General features: G+C 39.1%; 1 protein-coding gene across 4 annotated transcripts in view; it reads left to right on the forward strand.

Annotated features, from left to right (window-relative positions):
* Positions 1-16,659, forward strand: part of LOC129778502 (inositol-trisphosphate 3-kinase A) — a 511,575-nt gene that overhangs the window by 470,275 nt on the left and 24,641 nt on the right. For 3 of the 4 annotated variants that reach the window (XM_055785429.1, XM_055785431.1, XM_055785430.1), the window contains exons 2-3: positions 6,385-7,282; positions 15,269-15,445. In XM_055785429.1, coding sequence (XP_055641404.1) covers positions 6,560-7,282; positions 15,269-15,445 — 900 coding nt within the window. In that variant the 5' untranslated portion in view covers positions 6,385-6,559. The remainder of the gene's footprint in view (positions 1-6,384; positions 7,283-15,268; positions 15,446-16,659) is intronic. The other variant, XM_055785428.1, reaches the window with a different exon arrangement.

The raw sequence follows: 16,659 nt of genomic DNA on the forward strand, positions 1-16,659 counted from the left end.
AATGCTGTTTGGTATCTTCCTGATTCACTCCCACCTCGTGATCGCTCCAGAGCAATTATCTGAATGGGATACAATCTCCCTCTTCGTCATCAATCGCGGACAGATTGAGTGAGTGGCGGTGGCCAATCATACGATTGTGTCATTACTTATTCATAAAGCTGCATGACACGTTCCTCTCATGGGGGAAAAACACAGACAGACAGAGAGAAAGAGAAGCGATGGGAAAATAAAGAAAAAATCCAAACGAACGGATCCATTCACGTATTGTTCGTAGCCGTTTGAGAATTTCCACAGACCGTAACAATGGCCCGATTCAAACGCAATTCGCAGACATTCTCTACTCGGCAATCCTCTCAAGAGTCGACGATGGCATTAAATCACATAATTAAACTGGAGTCAAAGCACTCTCCGTCCAGAGGTCGACCGGGACTTGGTTCGGCGATTCGAATTAGAAAATATGACGGCGATAACGACTTCGATAGCGACGACTTCGCCGTTCTCTGTTCCAAGTAAAATGAATTGACGAATGGTGGCGAGTTTCAACGTCAATGCGATGATCTGATAAGACGAACGCAAAAAAAAATGAATGAACTCAATCTAATGTACTTGTATTAGCAAAATATTGGCTCTGGGATTGTGATCAGATAGTGTCGGTGCAAACACCAGTTCGCTATTCCGCGGGTAGCCAACAGGTATACAACAGGTGATTGATGTTGAAGCACCTTCGCCGTAGCGCGTGCAAAGAAAGAGAGTGAAGTGGATTCGTAGATTTTCGCCAGCTTTTACTGTCGGATGGAAAAAAAACTCGAAAAACACGCTTTTGTTCGAAATTCCCACACAACTGGGTAGCTGAGATTTTTTGAAGATTGCGCAAATTAACAGTGGTGCCAGGATATTCCGGCTAATAAATTATTTATGAATATAAGATCCTTTTAGGGGCTGCCCACAAACCACGTGAACAGAAAAGACATGATTTTAGACACCCCCTCCTCCTCCGTGGTCAAGCATGAACATGATCTATACCCGTTCCCCGGTTGTCCACGTGCACATTTGTCCATTTTTGAAAAGAAGTCACAGGAGGGTTGTGTCCGAGACACGACCGCATAGTTGACGTAGGATTCCGTTAGGCAATCTGTTGATTTTGAATATGTTTGAAGGATTACATCGTTAAACTCTTTGATAATGATTTGGTGGCTCTGAAAAGGGCCGTTTTGTTTGGGTATTGTTTGTTCACTCCACCAGTGTTTACCGAGTGATGATGACAGAAGGATGGTAAATAGTCGTTGGATGGTACGTATCAGATAAATGATACCGGAGTGGAACGAGATATGATGAAAACCGCCCTCTGTGATCCTAGACGAAATGCCTCCTGTGTTATGTATGGATGAAATGAAGAAGAAAAAAACTCATCAATATAACATAAGATAATTACCAATACCGAACACAATTATCAATTTTTCTCATCAGTAAAAACATGTTAATTTAATATAGAGAAAACATTCGAAATGAAAAAGGTAATATTCTTTTATAATTTGTACTTTATGAGTGTTTGTTCAACCCAATGCGAATTTTATTTTGACTAACAACAATGCTATACTATATGTAGAGCATATGGGAAATCACTTTTTCCAATATTTCTTCACTTTTCCAATTTTTCTCGCCGTATACAATTTCATTGGGTGAAAATGAATACAAGAAAACAGACAGCTTAAACCAAACGACCCGTTCTCGAGCGAGAACACACCTTGGTTTTTATTTATGAAAATGTAAATAAATCGTTTCATATATCAAGTCCTTTTTAACACAACTGCTACCCTATGCAATTTTACACTTACACTTGTGCTAAATTTTTCACAATACACGATCGGTCATTAATATGAAATTTCACGAAGCAACCAACATTAAAGTTCTTTTTTTTTTTGCTAGAATTAATCATATCACTCACCTTACTTGCAATATCAAAATGCCCCCTAGTTGCATATATTTGCAATGCCGATTTCCACCGGTCACCTTGGTTCTGATATTTCTGTTAAGGAATACAATTTCGGTAGGAACAAAAGCTCCCCCTTGTTTCATGTATTTGCAATGTCGATTTCACCCAGGCGGCTTGGTTTTGATGTCTCAGATTTTCAATTTGTACCCCAATATGTTCCCGAAAGACGTAATCCTACGTCAAAGAAAATATTGGAGGTTGTGTTCAAGACACGACCGCATTGTTGACGTAGAACTACGCTGTAGTTTAATTCAAGTCGCTTGTTTATAATTATGGATATTATTTTGTAATGCTACGAAAATTTAGAAATAACCATTCTACCAGTTTGATCGCCCTGAAATGTTTTTTTTTATTGTAGAATCATTTGACGATAATTGTTTGATGATTCATTCTTGTGCTCGCAGAACAATACATGCTCGAGATAAGCGCAGCTGTCATTCTTAGTGGAGAAAGTTTTGCTACTGGCAAACGAAACCAAATCACATACAATATTTCAGAACGACATTTACTTTCTGACTAAATAAACGTAATAAACTCTATCTGTTGATTTTAACAAACTCGAAAAGAGTAGCACTGCTTCATTATGATCAAGATTAGCGCAAATGCAATCCTAGTGGAAAGCAGTTTTGAGACTGGCACGCGTGCCCAAATTAATTAATAACTTGATATAACTTATTGAATAACTTGGTATTCCCCAAATAATTTTTTGGTGCACAACCTTAACACCTGCTTCACCATAGCGTCAGTTCAATGCATTGATGATAGAAAACAAACAATGTTAACTGCTTGGGAAAAGGCTGAATATTTGCCTCAGCAGAGAATCTTTACCAATACCCTAGCGTAAATATTTACCTCCCGCTATCTCCGCTCCTTATTTATATTTATCATTACGACTGCATAATTTGCAACACCAAACAATCATCAATCATAGCATAAAAAAATTTGGCGATTGTTGCATCGTTACAATGCACACGGGAGCAGACACAAATGGGGTTTCAGCGTAGCGAAGATGCACTATTTTTACGTGCGGGTAATGAAGCACGCACGTACTTATGCAAATATCCATATACGATGGCTTGAAGCAACTAAATATACACACACTTATTTCCGTTTTGCGGTCTTCTCAACAGAAGCCCTTTCCGTTAATATAGCCAGTCTAGATTAGCTTAGCTGTCATCCTTTATGGAGAGAGTTTTCTTACCGTCATGCGAAACCAAATCACTGACAAAATTTTAGAACATTTATTTTCTTGGTGAGCTGACGATAGCCTAGCTTGATAATTACCCACACAATTGTACAATTGTGTAGCTCAGAACTTTAATACAATGGCGTCAGTTTGATGCAATGATTGCAATGCCAGAGACATCAGCGAATGAGTAATTTGGTCGCGTCCACAGCTCAATCCGAAACGAAGACATGTGTTGACGCAAAACAAGGAAGAACAAGCGATATTCATTGCTTTGAATACAGAACGATACTGAAAGTTTGCCTTTCTTCCTTGCTTGAGACTTTAAACTTCTTCAATTCATTCGTCTGTAACCTTCAAAAAGGCCCTTGGAAAATTTGACTTTATCCATAATATTGCTCCTCCACCCCATTGCACAATGGTCCAGGAGATGCATTTAAGTGGAAATTAGCGTTTAGAGCTGGACAGTTATTCTCTAGACAAAAACTGTCTTAGACAAAGTTGTTACTCATCATAGAGCGCTCGTTTTTATGTTGTCAAAAATAAGGTGACCAAAATTGTCGATCAAATAAAAAATATAACGTTCTTATCTTTATAGATAGCGGTAAACATAGTTCGACAATGTTGTAGCTCCAATTATTTGAAACATATTTGTATAACAAAGTTTTTCTCTATCTCTTTAAATAACCGATATAGCGCCTTTTTTCTAAGTTACGTTAGGGTCACCATGAAAAAAACTGTTTTTCTGCTCTAACTTTTATATTTCAAATATCACATGCGAACTGTCTTCAAAAGACTTTTAGAGCTTACTAATACGAACATTTTTCGATTCAGAACTTGTCAATATCTCAACTTCACTCAAAGTTATTGATATTTCTTCCCAGAAAACATGCTCTTTTCATTTGTTTGTCATTCTTTCTGGGGCAAACGTAAACAAAGTTTATTGGCGGCATTTGAAAGAGCATATTTCACTCTACATGATGTGTGATTTTCAAAAGTATGTTATTTTTTGTGTTTGAGTAAATTGAAATTGAAAAAAAATTAAAATTGAGTTTTTGGGTAAAAAACCATCAATAACTTTGAGTAGGATCAAGATATAGACAAGTTCTGCATCGAAAAATATTTGTATTAGTAAGCTCTAAAAATCTTTCGAAGACAGTTTGTATGTAAAATTTGAAATATAAAAGTTAGAGCAAAAATAAACAGTTTTTTTTCATGGTGACCCTAACGTAACTTAGAAAAAAGGCTCTATATCAGTTATTTCAAAAGATAGAGAAAAACTTTGTTCCACAAAGTTGTCTCAAATAATTGGAGCTACAACATTGTCGAACTATGTTTACCTCTATCTATAAAGATAAGAATGTTATATTTTTTATTTCACCGACAATTTTGTTCACCCTATTTTTGACAAGTAACAACTTTGTCGAAGACAGTTTTTGTCTAGAGAATAACTATCGAGCTCTAAATGCTAATTTCCACTTAAATGCATCTCCTGGACCATTGTGCATTGCCTTTAGAAACGCATTCGATCCCTCGCCGTCCAGCTCGTCCAGCAACGATGTTGTCCAGTCAGTGTCAACACAAAGAATGAAAGTTTACCTTTTCTTTCTTTCTTTGTTTTTTAAGAGGCTTTAAACTTTGCAGTTCATTCGCCTCTAAGTTTACCTCAGCGAGATCCACTGTTTATACTCTAGGCAAAAATTTCCCTTCGTTCTACTTCTTTTCCTTTGTTCACGGAGACTTCACATCTTACGATTTCCCTTTCGTTGCTCGTCGATAAGTTGCTCGTTATAGACAGCTCTGTTCGGGAAAGCACACAAATGGACAGAAAAAATGTATGAGGAAATGGGAATGCTTCAAATTTTCATTAATTTGAACCATATACAGACTATGGAATTATAATGTATAGCATATCAAACAAATGTTAGGGAATTTCCGATTCGTTTGGTATGTAAATCGCCAAAATCCGTTTGCGGCAAAAATAGCTAATAACGTTAATTTTATTTCATAAAAACGTGACCTGGTTTCTGATTTGGCGAAGGTACACCTTCGTGAATGCTCCTGGAACTGCCCCACTTTTACTTCGAAGACCCGGTTTGTCGCGAGGTTCTTCACAAAGTGCAGCAGATTGTCGTCTACCCTCAGTCTGTCAATGTCTTCAGAACTAGTGGAATCCAGGGTCGGTTGCACATTAGAGTGCCAATGAAAATGGCCATCTCGAACTTTCAAACGGGAACTTGATTAAAAATGTTGATTCCCACGGAAAACTACCCTATGCGAAATATCAGCTCAATCGAACTTCATTTACGAGTGTCGCACAGCCGTCAAAGTTTGAATTTTTTGAAAATCGAAAAATCAGGCAAGGGGAAAATAAAGGAAATCGGGGTTTTAGAAAAAAAAATTGATGCCAAATGTCTTCAAATTGCATGAAACGTCGAGATCTAGTGTCATCTCGCATTTTTTTTTATCAAAATTCGACACTCTGGGACTTTTGGAATTCGAGACAAAATGTATTGTTTAGATACCAATCGTCATCAGTGTTGCCACATTTAAATCTGTACCACAGGGGTCAAAAATCTTTCTCATCTGTACTTTTTTCCAAAAATATGTATCATAAAAAAATATTAGCATTATAAAAATACTCATTTATTTATTACAAATACTACATTTGCAAGTCATTCGTCATTCCGGAAAAAATGAAAGATTCCGAATGCTTATAACTCGAACATTTCATACTGGATCGGAAAGATGTTTGAATCAATTGACAGGGAATATTTCTACGCATCTATCACAATTAATTATATGCTGACATTACCTACCATCGAGTCAACCCTCGAATCGTAATAAGTCTCGTTCTGTAAAATGTTTACAAAACACGGATTATATTCTTTGCAACTTGATCCCGCATCGCATGTGTTACCGCATCGGTTAATTTCGTAATCCATAGGGGAACAAAACAAATATCCAATGGCAGTTGCGCGTCGGTGCTTGTCTTTCCTACCCGATGAGTTGAAAAATAAACCGGATTATCAATAGACCCGCGAAACTCCCGCATTACAGCAGTGATTCAGCGGGGAACTATTTCAATTTTCTACCAGTGATTGGGTTTAATTTTGTTCCGTCACAACACACAAACTCAGCGTCAGTGACAATACTTTTCCTAGTATTGCTAATAAACAGTTTCAAATTATCTTAATCATCCCAGCGCATAGCATTTCTACCGAATACACCAGCCAGCAGTGATATCATTCCCATGGTCGAGGGGCAGCGATTCAAGTGTCGCTAAGTGGTAGAGCCACGTTTTGTATGTTTCGAAAACCGGCAACGTGACAAATCAGAAGTGAGTGTATCGCGGAGAAAGTGCGCGAAAGGGTTGAAGAATGCCTATTTGTACTCTGCCAACGGTCAGGATTTACGAAGATTTCGATAAGATCAGTGCCAAAGAGGTATACTTCACGGACGCCGGAGATAAAGTAACGGTCAAGCTGCTGCACTTTCCCAACCTGAGCCCCGAGGAGCAGGAGCACCTGCAGAACATGTCCGACAGCGGCGAGGACAGAAGGAATGCGTCGGGGACAAGCAGTGGCGTGACCTCGTCGGACGATCGTCAGAAGCCACGGAAGAAATCCACGGGCCGAAAAATTAGCAACGAACAGCGACGTAACAGTTTTGGGTTGAGGAAAAATTCAAAAGAGGACGTAATGCTGGAACAGCAGCTTGTTGCACAAAGTGCAATGCCAAAAATGCCACATCACCATCCGTACTATCATCACCACCATCATCATCATCTTTTTCATTCCACAAACCATCACTCCCACCACCATCATCATCCTTATCAGTCCCCGCAACAACTGCATCAGTCTCGGATGAATGAGCCGAACAACGGAGCACCGCTTCGACAGAAAATGCACTCCTCCTCCTCCTCCAATCGATCACCGTCTCCGAGACAGGGCTCGTCCACTCTCTGCCCTGGTTACGAGCAGTACCAAATGTCCCTGCTGGAGGTTCCGATGCCCCGGGACTACGGGGACGCATCGAGTGATGATCTCAGCTCCGAATGGGACTCGGATGTGCCAGATCTGCGAAATGAGCAAGGCGCGAAGGTAAGTGTGAAATGTTCCGCAATTCATCGTCTTAAATAGAGCCATAAACCACCAAGACCTGCCGATTGTTATCTCGGCCCCTGGGGTTGTACTCAGATTTATTGCCATTCTAAATGTTGATGGTTGGGAAATAATATTCTATGCCAGACACTGAACCAGACCAGGAAACACATTATCCTTCCGTTCGGTCCCACAAGAGGTGAATAAACACATAATCATTTCGTTCGTACGTCACACAAACGAAACCAAAATCGTGAACGAGCCTTCAAGCGTCACGTCATCAATTCTGATCCACGTCACGAACGTCACGGATTGGACCTGATCGGCAACGGTGGGTATTGTCCGCCGTCGACAGGCGGGAAGCCGTGTACATATTGCTAACGAGTGTTTACACAACACAGAAACACAAATAATTGGCAGCTTCGACAGCTCGTTGAGTCAAAACGGTGAAACTTGATGTTGATTCGATTCCCCGAGCCAATTATCACTCCGGTTTCGGCACGATCGGATGGGGCCGAGAGGTTCGCGATGGAAGAAGCCTCAATGAAGGCGCGAGTTTGTTTTTTCTTTGCTCTGTTTTCCTGTGTTCTTATTTCGTCGTTTCAAACGACTGAAATTGAGCTTGATGAGCGTAGGAGGCGCCAATGAGCGGATCTTCACACTGCACTCAATAGACGGAAAGGTTACCAGGGTCGAGGAAGAAGCTGATCGTGGTCTAATAATAGACTGCTAATGGGCAGTGTCTTCTCGAATAAAACGGTTCAGTTGGCATTGAATAATGGTGAGAATAAATGCTCCTTATGTTAATAAATTAATTGAAGATCATGCATCTTCTTGCTATGATGGTGATCTTATTTCATAAATCTACTCTTGAAGTACTGATTCTGTTTTATGAATTCGGGTTCGTACTTCGATTTGTATACGGGTGGTACGTGGGTACGAGTAAATAAAAATTATTTCCTTAGTTGCGATACACGCACTGCACTGAGTGTACATTTTGAAACGAATTATTCGGGTGCAAACAATCCACACAACAGCATAGCAACAATTGGTGAAAAGTGCGCCTTCTTTATATTATTGATTCTTTTAACTAAAAAGTCCTCTCGCCTCTAGCATTAAAAATTGCTAATTATGAGATCAAAACCCCAAAATCTCTCAGCATTTGGAATGGCCATTTGAAATTTTAAAAGCTATCTGCTGGCCTTGACAAAAGACTGTTGACTGCTCGGTGAATGTAGCGATACTGGAACGAATATGAGAGAGAGATATTGAATTAAAGAGACTTTAAGCTCTTTGAGTTCATTCGTCTCTGGAACGAGTATCGCAAATGTATCCTTTTTTATATCGGAACGGGTTTGTAGTGTTTGTAGAGAAAAAGCAGCAGACGTTTCTCCTAGTGATCCCCGATTTTTGAAATTAATCGTTCATCAGCTAATCGAATAGTTTTCAGTAGTTTGTTATTCGATACGATTAATCGGCCCAAATAATCGATTAATCGATTAATCGTCACACTGAGAGAAATAATTAGTTAGATTAATATTTCTCATTTGCTAGAAAGCCATATGGAATCAAAAAAGTGTTCATTCCGCCTGAAAATCAATTATTATCTTTTACTCATTCCTAAAGTCGTAAACGAAGCTCAATTCACGTTGACGGCATTGAGCTTCGTTTACGAACTTAGGGGAGCGTCAAATATACTGATTTGTTTTCAGGATAAAACTGCAGCGGCCGTACGTTTTTTTCTCTCTGAGTTTGAATCGATTAATCGACGTAAATTATTCGATCGCTTCGATTATTGATTGTGCAGTATTCGTTCGATTAATAATCGATTTCTGTAGGAAGTATTCGATTAATCGATTAATCGAACGATTATCGGGGATCACTAGTTTCTCCAGGCTTTCTTTGACGTATATGTCCTGGTTGATGGTCCCGGTGACGATGAATATATCGCTTTTCCCAATAGCATACCAAGCCAATTATTTTTGGGGAACTAGAAGTTTTATGTTATTCAAGACCTCTGTCATCTTTCCCCTTCCCGTCGTCGTGTAAAATTCGTATCTCGAAAGCTACTTGAAGTGTAATTTTGCTAACTTCGCTTGCGAAAAGCTGGTATTTCGGCTTGCGTGAGCAAGATTTTCAAGCCTTGCTACTCTTACTTGGACTTGTTGCACAAAATTTTAAATGTTATAGAAAATTTTGTGCTATCGCACAAAAAATGCATCAGAAATCTCGTATGATTTTTTTGTGCGGTGTTTGAAAAAAAAACTGAAGTCATCGGTCATTTATTATCTTTTTTTCTTTTTTTTTTTTGCGGTCCCTATCCCCCGCACAAAAACAGGTTTGCCTGTAAAGTGCCTAAATTGGAAACGATAAACATACGTCCAAGTCTCGTATGTATATCGGTGATATATGATACGTGTAACTGGCATATACATGCAAAATTGGTATATTATATAAGTATGAAGGGTGTGTCACATCAAATTGCATCACGGAAAAATCGCTGTAGAAATTTATTTTTTAGGAATTATATCTTCAGCTTTCGCTTATAATCAGATAAGAGTGTATAGATCACGTTGGCCATGCTTCACTGTCAATTTTTCGTAAATTTGGAAAAATGTCGTCGAACGAAAAAGAGCGTCGTGAAATAATCCTGTGCACTCATTTCGAGAATCCGGAGTTGTCACATTGGGACATCGGTAAGATGCTGGGAATCGTCCAATCCACGGTCAGCAGAGTACTAAAACGATACTTCGAGAACCTAACCATCGACCGGAAGGTGAAGATCGGCAAAAATGGATGCTCCGTCAGTGAAAAAGATCACAAGCGCGTAGTTAAGCAGTTTAGACGTGATCCGAGAAGTTCGGTCCGGGATGTCGCCAATAAGCTGAATTTATCAAATTCATTCGTCCAGCGGACCAAGCAGCGGGAGGGCCTGCGTACATACAAGGTTTAGAAGGCTCCTAACCGCGACGAAAGGCAAAACATGGTGGGGAAGACGCGAGCCCGGAAGCTGTACACCGAAATGCTGACGAAGCAGCATGGCCTGGTAATGGACGACGAAACCTACGTCAAAGCGGACTTTCGTCAGCTGCCGGGCCTGTTGTTCTTCTCCGCAGAGGACAAATTCAGCGTTCCGGAGGAGATTTGCAAGCAGAAACTATCCAATTTTGAAAACGTTCATTCCGACTGAAAATCAGCTATTCTTTGACGCTCCCCTAAACTAGTAAACGTAGCTCAATGCTGTCAACGCGGATCGTTCTTTTGAAGAAAACAAATACTTTTGACGATTGAGATGTTGGCACCCAAAACATGGCGGGTGCCATAGAGCTGGTTGAGATCATCGATTGTATTTTTAAAGTCGTTTTTTTGGACAGCGAAAATATTCCCGCTATACTCATGCATAGAACCTCCCTCCCTAGACGTGGACTGTGAATGTTTATGATTCTTATGTTGAAAGAGCATTTTGACGTAGAACTACGTCTTTCATTAAGGGTGCCAAATCAGAAAATAGGTCACGTTTTTATGAAATAAAGTTAATGTTAATAACTATTTTTGAAGCGAGCGAATTTTGGCGATTTACATACCAAACGATTCGGAAATTTTCTAAGATTTGTTTGATATGATATACAATACAATCCCATAGTCTGTATATTGTTTAAATTGATGAAAATTGGAAGTATTCCCATTTCCTCATACATTTGCTCTGTCCATTTTTGTGTTTTCCCGAACAGAGCTATCAATAACAAGCAAATTATCGACGAGCAACGAAGGCGAAATCGTGAGATATGAAGTCTCCATGAACAAAGGAAAAGAAGAAAACCGAAGGGGGATGTTTGCCTAGAGTATAAACAGTGGATCTCACTTAAGCAAACTTTCATTCTTCGTGAGGAAATCGACTGAACAACATCGTTGCTGGGAGAGCTGGACGGCGAGAGATCGAATGCCTTCTCAACGCAATGGGGGTGAATGTGTAATATTATGGATGAAGTCAAGTTTTCCAAGGGCCTTTTTAAAGCTTAGAGACGAATGAACTGAAGAAGTTTAAAGTCTCAAGCAAGGGAGGAAGGCAAACTTTCAGTATCGTTCTGTATTCAAAGCAATGAATATCGCTTGTTCTTCCATGTTTTACGTCTTCACATGTCTTCGTTTCGGATTGAGATGAGGACGCGACCAAATTACTCACTCGCTGTTGGCATCAAACTGACGCCATTGCATTAATGTTTCGAGCTACACAATTGTGTGGCGAATCATCAAGCTAGGCTATCGATCGTCAGCCCACCAAGAAAATAAATGTTCTGGAATTTTGTCAGTGATTTGGTTTCGCATAACAGTAGAAAAACTTTCTCCATAAAGGATGACAGCTAAGCTAATCTAGAATGGCAATATTAACAGAAAGGGCTTCAGTTGAGAAGAGCGCAAAACGGAGATAAGTGTGTGTATATTTAGTTGCTTCAAGCCATCGATATATGAATATTTGTGTGCGTACGTGCGTGCTTCATAACCCGTACGTAAAAATAGTGCATCTTCACTACGCTGAAACCCCATTTGTATCTGCTCCCGTGTGCATTGGCCCTGTAACGATGCAACAATCGCCTAATGTTTTTATGCTATGATTGACGATTTTTTGGTGTTGCAAATTATGCAGTCGTAATGATAAATATAAACAAGGAGGGGAGAGGGAGGGAAATATCTACGCTAGGGTATTAGTAATGAATCTCTACAGAGGCAAATATTCAGCCTTTTTCCGAGCAGTTAACATTGTTTGTTTTCTGTCAACAATGCATTGAACTGACGCTATGGTGAAGCAGGTGTTAAGGTTGTGCACCAAACAATTATTTGGGGACTACCAAGTTATTCAATAAGTTATATTAAGTTATTAATTCATTTGGGCTCGCGCGCCAGTCGCAAAACTGCTTTCCACTAGGATTGTATTTGCGCTAATCTTGATCATAATGATGCAGTGCTACTCTTTTCGAGGTTATGGAGATTAACAGTAGAGTTTATTTCATTTATTTATGTCGTTCTGGAATTTTGTATGTGATTTGGTTTCGCTTGCCAGTAGTAAAACTTTCTCCGTTAAGGATGACAGCCGCGCTTATCTCGAGCATGTATTGTTCTGCGAGCACAAGAATGAATCATCAAACAATTATCGTCAAATGATTCTACAATAAAAAAAGAACATTTCAGGGTGACCAAACTGGTAGAATGGTTATTCCAAAATTTTCGTAGCTTTATAAAATATTATCCGCAGTTATAAACAAGACCCCCTAATTAAGTGCCTTGAAAAATAGAATTTTCCCTATTTTTCGCAATGCTTCCAACAAACTGCAAGACGTTAATCTGTGACATGAACTCGCAATACAAAGATTGCTTGAGCGCTTCATGACAAGCGGAATTTTTCGAAATTGCGTAAATTATTTTCACTGGAGCGAAGGTGGTTTCTAAGACACAACCGCGTTGTTGACATGGAACAACGAAATAATTTTATTCAATTCGCTCATCCATCAATTTGAATACTATTTTTTATAAAATGAAAAGCAAAACCTGACAACCAGCATTTCAGCAGAAGAGTTTCTTTCATAGCCATGTGTCTGATATCCAGTGTTGCCACACATTCATTCATACTGGAAGGCGTTAAGAACTTTTTTATCTGTGCTTTTGACTTCGACTGACTGTAGGGGAAGACAGGGTAAGACCGCTCCCTAAGAAAACCAATTTTCAGTTAACGTCCTTCAGGATTTCCCCTATTTGTTGTGCTACATATCATTGAGTATATAATCATCTACTACTAAAAGATGTATAACTGTTGATTGTATAACTTTTTTGGCGTTTTTTCATTAATTTTCGAAATGATAAAATAATACTTTTTATTTTGCTGGCGGGGTAAGAAGGACCACCCGCGGAGTAGACGGAGCCATACTATTTTCAAACAGTTTAGTCTAGTAAAAATAACAGGAACAGTGTTGTTTAAGGCACTAAATGTTTAGGGTTGTTCATAAACTACACACAAACTTCTGAAAAGGCTATCTATATTCCATGTGCAGAGTTTTCAAAAAATTCGTGAAAAAATTACCAAATCATCGGACGATTATCTACGTGGGTCTAAAATCTCTCAAAATCTGTTCACGTGAAGTCTTAATGACCCCGAAGTAGATATTTTTAGTTCCGATTCGATATGTTGATATCACAACGTGTGGCGCTTTTACCCCGTCGAAAATGGTCCGTCTTCCCCCCAGAGCACCTTTTGCGTTATTTTGCACATTACACGCATTATGGAACAAATTATTGTGAACTAGAAGTGGTCCGTCTTACCCCACCGGTCGGTCTTACCCCGTCTTTCCCTACAATTAAAACTTATTTGTTGCATATAAAAACCTGTTCTATTAGCATAAAAAAGGTTTTCATTAAAAATTTTCATCTGTGTCGCTATGCTCGTCGTCAGAATTCGCGTCATCCATGTCAGCTTCTGTTAGTCAACCGCCTTCTAACCGGTCGAAATAGTCTTCCATACCAGTCTCTTCTGAATTTATCTACAAGAATAACACATTTTAGAGGCATCTTCTTTATACATGTGAAACAACAGCATAGTGATGTTCATATAAATAGCACTGAAATAATAAAAAAAAACAAAACATTTTTTTTCTCTCGAAAATCTAAGATTCGTTTTAAAAAATGTTCATGGGTTCCAACCACAGAAAACACAGCGTAATTACAATTGCACACTGGCTTTCATCCAAAGATTAAGTTCTATCAGATGCCCATAAACAACGTCAGCCTTCCGGAATCGATATCTTCGAAGTTTCTAGAGTATGGATCGATAAATTATGAATGTTTTTGGAAACGCCTCTCTCAAATCTGATGCGCAGTAAAATATGCAACACATGCATTCTGAACGTATATTTATTGTTCACAGTTCAGTGTATCACAACTGACTTCCAGAGAACCGCAACCACGAGGCGATGATTAAAACACCAAATATGACAAAAATTCCCACCATTTATCACTCGCAATAGAAACCAAATCCGTCTACACCGACTGACGTCAGTGCCCCCGGCTTCTTAGCCAAAGGTTCGCAGTAGGAAAGCGGAGCGAGCGATATTCCAATGGCTGCGCGCCATAAATTGTTTCCACGATAATTAAAAAATGTGTTTTCGGAATTACAATTAGCTCAGGCGAAAACAACTGGACGGGTCTGGAAATGGAGTGCCCTGCCAATGTACCTACCACAACGTGTGACGCACTCGGGTAAGGTTAAACCTTCCGCAGTTGTCACACGACAATTCCAAATTGCGCAAAGCTGGATATTTTCTGTGGTGTATGTAACTGCACCACAATGACGTGTCGGTTCATATGATCTATCGGAATTCGGAAAACGTTGACAAGACTCACGCCGCCAGCTGGAACTCATAGCTCCGAACATACCCCGCATCGTATATCAAAACTAATTTGACGTCAATCAGTCAGACAGTCATTCATCCATTTACATTCACACATTACGCAACGCGTAATAAACCGGGAAGGAATCAAACTGATTGCTATGCAACGTTGATAGCAAGCTGACCATGTTTTACTGCATTTTTGCGTCGTTTTCTGCGTCGGTCCCACTTGTTGTAGGTGAAGCTCGTGACATTTTGGGTGGTTGAACAGGTGTGTTCGATTGTCACACGATTTGTGGTCGAACAATCTTGGACAGCTCGCTCGCGAGTGACGTGCGCGCTGCGTATCGAGTTTCCCTCTCCACGCCATGGTACCCTAACCAGACAACCAGATACGTTACAACGCCTTCGCATGTCGCAAAGCATCCGTGTGACATCTGGCAACTCTTGTCTGAGCTCGTTTTCCGACATCTAAGTGTATGTTGCGGTAGCGGATAAATGAGATTTTTGCGGTTTTGTGCCTCGTGAGTCACATTTCAAACGACGCAATAACCTGGTACAGCCAATGTTTACTAAGTGAGGTTTCGTTTCTTTCTTTTTTCGATTTCAGCCTTCAGGATGGCGAAAGCTGCGAAATATTGTCCAATGGACGCCGTTCTTCCAGACCTACAAGAAGCAACGGTATCCGTGGGTTCAACTCGCCGGTCACCAGGGAAACTTCAAGGCTGGTCCCGATCAGGGCACGGTACTGAAGAAGCTGTGCCCCAAGGAGGAGAAATGCTTCAAGGTGAGTTTGTTTTTTTATTCGATTTTATTTTCGCGGCAATTTGATAATAATGTCGTGCTAGTTGACATTTCTTGTCCTAAAAGTAGTCTTAGTACACTCGGAAGCAGTGTGGCCACACGTACCGATTTATCTGGAAAGGTACAGTTTTTTTTCGTTATTTTTGGTACAAATTCTGAACGGTACAGAGTACAGATTTTCGTCGAAAAGTGTAGATTGGTGCAGATTTTTTCCGCGTGTGAAATTTCTTACATTCGAGCAAGGCCGCAGTATCGCTTGGAGCGTTTTTTTTTTCAAATTTTAATTCATGTTAGTACGCAATCTAGATTCAAGAAAACTATGTATAAGCATTGATAAAAACACACGAAGGACTTGCAAATGTGAATGACGAATTTCATGCCAACTAGTCTTAGGTGTTGGCAGCATCATCTCAGATAGCAATGAAACGTGGTGGGTGTAAAGACATGGGTCATTTAAGCAACTTTGCATACTTGAAATAATCGAAAAAGAATTAGACTACTTTTTGGAAAAATCAAATTTTTTTACAAAAATTTATAACTTAAAAACTATGATACCTACAAAATTCTTGTCAAAGGATGAGAAGATGAAATGTAGGAAATAATTTAAATTTTTTAAAAAACAAATACCAAAAAATTTTTGGAAAAAAATTTCGCTATCAAAAAAGTTATTAAAAGTTAAAAGTTATAGTAAAACATTAGAATTCATTTTTCTCAAAAACTTATTTTAAAATTCTCAAAAATTTATATATGAATAGCCTTTAAAATTTCCAACAAGTCGTCCATACATCGGAAGATGGGCACTTTTACAGGGAAAAAAGTTTTTCGAACAACAACTTTTTCATATTTTCTTGGAAAAAAATACAACTTATGAAAATTAAAATTTTTTTCGAAAAATTCTTTGGTAATTTTTAATGAAAACCAAAATAATTTCCTACATCCCATTCTTTGCCTAAAATTTTGTAGGTCTGATAGATTTTTTTGTAGGTTTCTTTTTGAATTTTGAGTTTTTTCAACTTTTTTTTCGAAAATTTTTAAAACTTTAAGATCTACAAAAACTGTAAGGGGTTGTATCTAGGACACGTCCGCATATTTTCGACGTAGAACTACGCAATTATATTATGCAATCCACTTGTTTACGTTACAAATAATTTTCATGAACGTCCTTTTACGTTTGATATGATGCCTAGGACTACCAAA

The sequence above is a fragment of the Toxorhynchites rutilus genome, chromosome 3 (assembly GCF_029784135.1).
Source record: "Toxorhynchites rutilus septentrionalis strain SRP chromosome 3, ASM2978413v1, whole genome shotgun sequence".
Classification (NCBI taxonomy): Eukaryota; Metazoa; Arthropoda; class Insecta; order Diptera; family Culicidae; genus Toxorhynchites; species Toxorhynchites rutilus.